This window comes from Marmota marmota, unplaced genomic scaffold (assembly GCF_001458135.2).
Source record: "Marmota marmota marmota unplaced genomic scaffold, marMar, whole genome shotgun sequence".
Taxonomy (NCBI): domain Eukaryota; kingdom Metazoa; phylum Chordata; class Mammalia; order Rodentia; family Sciuridae; genus Marmota; species Marmota marmota.
The window spans coordinates 20,130,710-20,134,333 of NW_026000211.1; the positions used below are offsets into that span (position 1 = coordinate 20,130,710).

Consider the following 3,624-nt stretch of genomic DNA (forward strand, 5'->3'; position numbering starts at 1 on the left):
AAGAAGAAGAAGAAGAAGAAGAAGAAGAAGAAGAAGAAGAAGAAGAAGAAGAAGAAGAAGAAGAAGAAGAAGAAGAAGGAGTAAAAAATAGATATGAGTTTTGGAGTTGAGGAGCAATAACTTAAAAATAGTACTTCACCCATGTGCCAATAAAGAAGCAAAATTCAAGAACAAATCTTTAAGTTATTTAAAACAGTGAATAAAGTAGAAACAAATCAGGAATTATCTTTTAATAGAAGTTGGTTTGGATGGGGCTCTTGAAACTGGTCTGGATGGGACTCTTGAACCTGGTCTGGATGGGACTCTTGGAATTGTAGATGGGGTTCTTGAAATTCTGGATGGGGCTCTTGGAATTGATTGTGGTCGCTGGGAAACCATCGAGGGAGGTTGGCTCTGTAATCCTTTCCCTACTTCCATAGGTTGTTGATCAACTTCTGGCTCTTCTTTCTTTCTTCCCTTTAAACAAAGCCAAATACAACAAAGTATTAAAATGCACAAAATAATAAATAATATTAGGCACAGGAAACAAAATCTGGTTGTCCTCTTTCTTCTAGGAGGTGGGCCACTGTCAACACTACCTCCATGGCCTTGTATCTCGCAGTTGGGAGGGTCCCACAGATAGTTGCAATGGCAGTGATGTTTATTGTTGCAGATGCCTCTCATGTTACAGAATGAAGGTGAGCAATTACTGTCCAAGATGGATATATGGACACATTGTCTATGGATGCAGAGATGGTCATGACCACACTCTGTGCCATCTTTCACATCACCAATATCAGGAATCTTCATTCCATGATGGTAATCAGTACCCCAGCAGTTTACATCATTGTAGTGAGCCCAATGCACAGTAGTATGCTGATCCAGTGAGGGAACTTCTTTCACACCATCACACTGAATTCTCCCACACAAGACATCTGAGACATTACATTTTACATATGTAGAGCCTCTGAGACCACAGTGGCCAAAACGAGAACCTTGTGTGTTTATTCGTGTGTAGCAAATCTCATTTGCACTTTTTGCCTCTCGGCCAAAAATCTGCCTGCATCGTGCAGTGCGGTCATTACATTCTCTTTCATAGCAGTAGGCTGAGGTATTACAGGGAATTCCATTTTCCACAAATACATCATCTGGGCACTTATGGGAAGTTCCATTGCACCACTCTGGAAGGTCACATATATTAGCCTCTTTTCTACACACTTCTCCTGATGGTAAGTACTGGCAGTTTTTACAACAAAGCCCAAAGGCACAAGTTGACCCATAACTCAGAGTGCAATTCGGCATACAGCAGGGATCTTTTGCACAATGCCGTAAAGGTCCACAGTCACATTCCTCTTGATCTTCAACAATACCATTCCCACAGCGTTTTCTGAAGAAGATATCCTTTGTATATAGATGCTCAAACAAACATTGTGCCCTTTCTAGGGTAAACCACCAAAAAAAACTATAACTGCAATTGCTAAATTTGGGTGTTGGTGGGTTATCCTCATGCATTATACATTTACGTGGTAAGCACTTACATGTACTAGGGTCATCATGGGGCATCCCCAAATTATGACCTAAATGATGAGCCACAGCAATTGCAGACAGGGTCAAGGTTCTGTTTATAAAAGTAACAATTGCACAGCTACGAAGTGGATTACACATTCCCTTAGTTGAGCCAAGGCCACTTAATCCTCTTAAGTGCCTGTGTATAAAAAGATGTGTGGTATCATGCTTTAACCGGGGAAGAATATTTTCAGTTTTCCACTTGCAATACAGATCCAGAGATTTTCTTATATCATCTACTACAATGGGATTTTTATTAGTCCACAACTCCAAACCACACATTAACACCTTTATATCCAGAACACTATAAATGGAGTCCACTATATTTGACACAATAAACAGATCCATCATAATTTTTGAAACATTCCCTGTATAGTGAACGTATAGATAATTGTCAATCACCCCTACAATTTCAATAATCCTATAATGGGTCCACCAGCCTTCATAGGAACTTTGCTTCAGAGTGAAATTATTAACCTCTTGAAATTCTATTTGGCATGTTATTTTATCTTTCATAAAGCCCGATCTTCGTGTTAGGGATTCTGTCTCCTCATTGTCCATCTTATAAACCAGATGTTCAAATGTGGTAGAAAACATCATGGGCATGATTTCATAAGCAATGTTGTTTATCTCTAACATTCCTCGAAAGCCCCCAAAACAATTACTGAGGGCAACCACGGATTCTGGGTCCCCCTCCACATAACCATGATAATAGCAGCCATTCTGGATAAAAGGATGGTCCTCCAGCAGAGCACCTTGGTCTGTGTAGGTAAACACTGGTAGGTGTTTGTACAGCAACAGTTTCTTGGCCTTGATGTGAACAATGTGTCTCTGGCCCCCAAAATTCATGCTATAAGACACCCAACCTGGAGGTCTCATTTTTCCAGTAGTGTCAGTTACCTTCAAAGGAATCACCACATCTGGGGGGCTGTGGTATTGGGGGTGCTCAGCCTGGGTGAGCCTAGAAAAGGACCAAGATACTCCAAACCAGTCAAGCAGGAATAAGACCCCAGTGTATAACAGAGCATCAATCGTATTCATTATGAAGCCACACCTACAACAAAATTTGTTTGAAGAAGTCAGATCTAGGAGTCATAGCTGGCGTGGCTAATTCTTCTGTGTACCAGGGCTAATCATTTAGGATCTGTCCTCTGGCAGAGCTGAATCATCAGGGCTCTCTCTCTGTATCCCTGCAAGTAAGATAAAAAGCAATACGTGGATGGAAGTACATATGAGAGGGCACAGTGAGAAGAAAGAGAAAGGGTAAGATAAAAGTGGTTTGTGCTTCAATCAAGGACTGACACAAGAAACTGCCTGGAATTTGCTGATAAATATTGTTAAGGAAGAGGGAGCCAGAGGGTGTAAAGAGAATGAAAATTGGCCTTGATTAATAATCACTGGATGTGAATGATGGATAAAAATGGATTAATTATATTATTTTCTAGATATATGAACATTTGCAAACATTTTCACAATAAATATAACAAAAATTCTTAAGGTTAATCTACTAATAGATCTTGAACTGCTTAAACAGTTCCAATCTACACACATTAAATTGACATAAGTAATAATGTCTTTTCAATTTTAAATGATAAATTACTTGATACCATTACCTAAGAAATTTTTAAAAATCACTCTTATGTTATATTTTAGATTTCCTATGTATTAGCTACCGTTTACCTCCCTATGGCTCAATATGTATTTAATTTTCTTCCCCAATTTTCTCTTCTCATTAGCTTTGTCCAACTGGAAGATACTCAACAACATTATTTGTTTCTTTCATGAATACCAACATCACATAATGCCTGGCTTACTTATATAAATAATAAATAATGGTCACCTTGATAGTGATTATTCCTTGGAATGACATAAGTATTATTCAAAAAGTATTTATACTTGATTACATTTTTAAAGAATATTACTCAACATATGTGATCAATTTGTGTTCTGGAACAAAGTGGTATATTCTCAGTTTTCCTTTATTCTTCTCTCTAAATACAACATAATAAAGTGGAAACAAGTCAATGGAAAACAACAACAACAAAAAGACCTTGAAAGCTAAAAAGAAAAAGACACACT

At 38.2% G+C, this 3,624-nt stretch overlaps 1 protein-coding gene across 1 annotated transcript; it reads right to left on the reverse strand.

The window, feature by feature from the left end:
- Positions 1-222: 222 nt before the first annotated feature.
- On the reverse strand, positions 223-2,586 carry LOC107142553 (disintegrin and metalloproteinase domain-containing protein 29-like). The gene has a single exon (XM_015486004.1). The coding sequence runs from the start codon at positions 2,584-2,586 to the stop codon at positions 223-225; it is 2,364 nt and encodes a 787-aa protein (XP_015341490.1).
- Between the last annotated feature and the right edge of the window lie 1,038 nt (positions 2,587-3,624).

Excerpts from the sequence above, each read along its gene's own strand:
- LOC107142553 (XM_015486004.1), bottom strand. The coding sequence starts at position 2,586 with ATGAATACGATTGATGCTCTGTTATACACTGGGGTCTTATTCCTGCTT.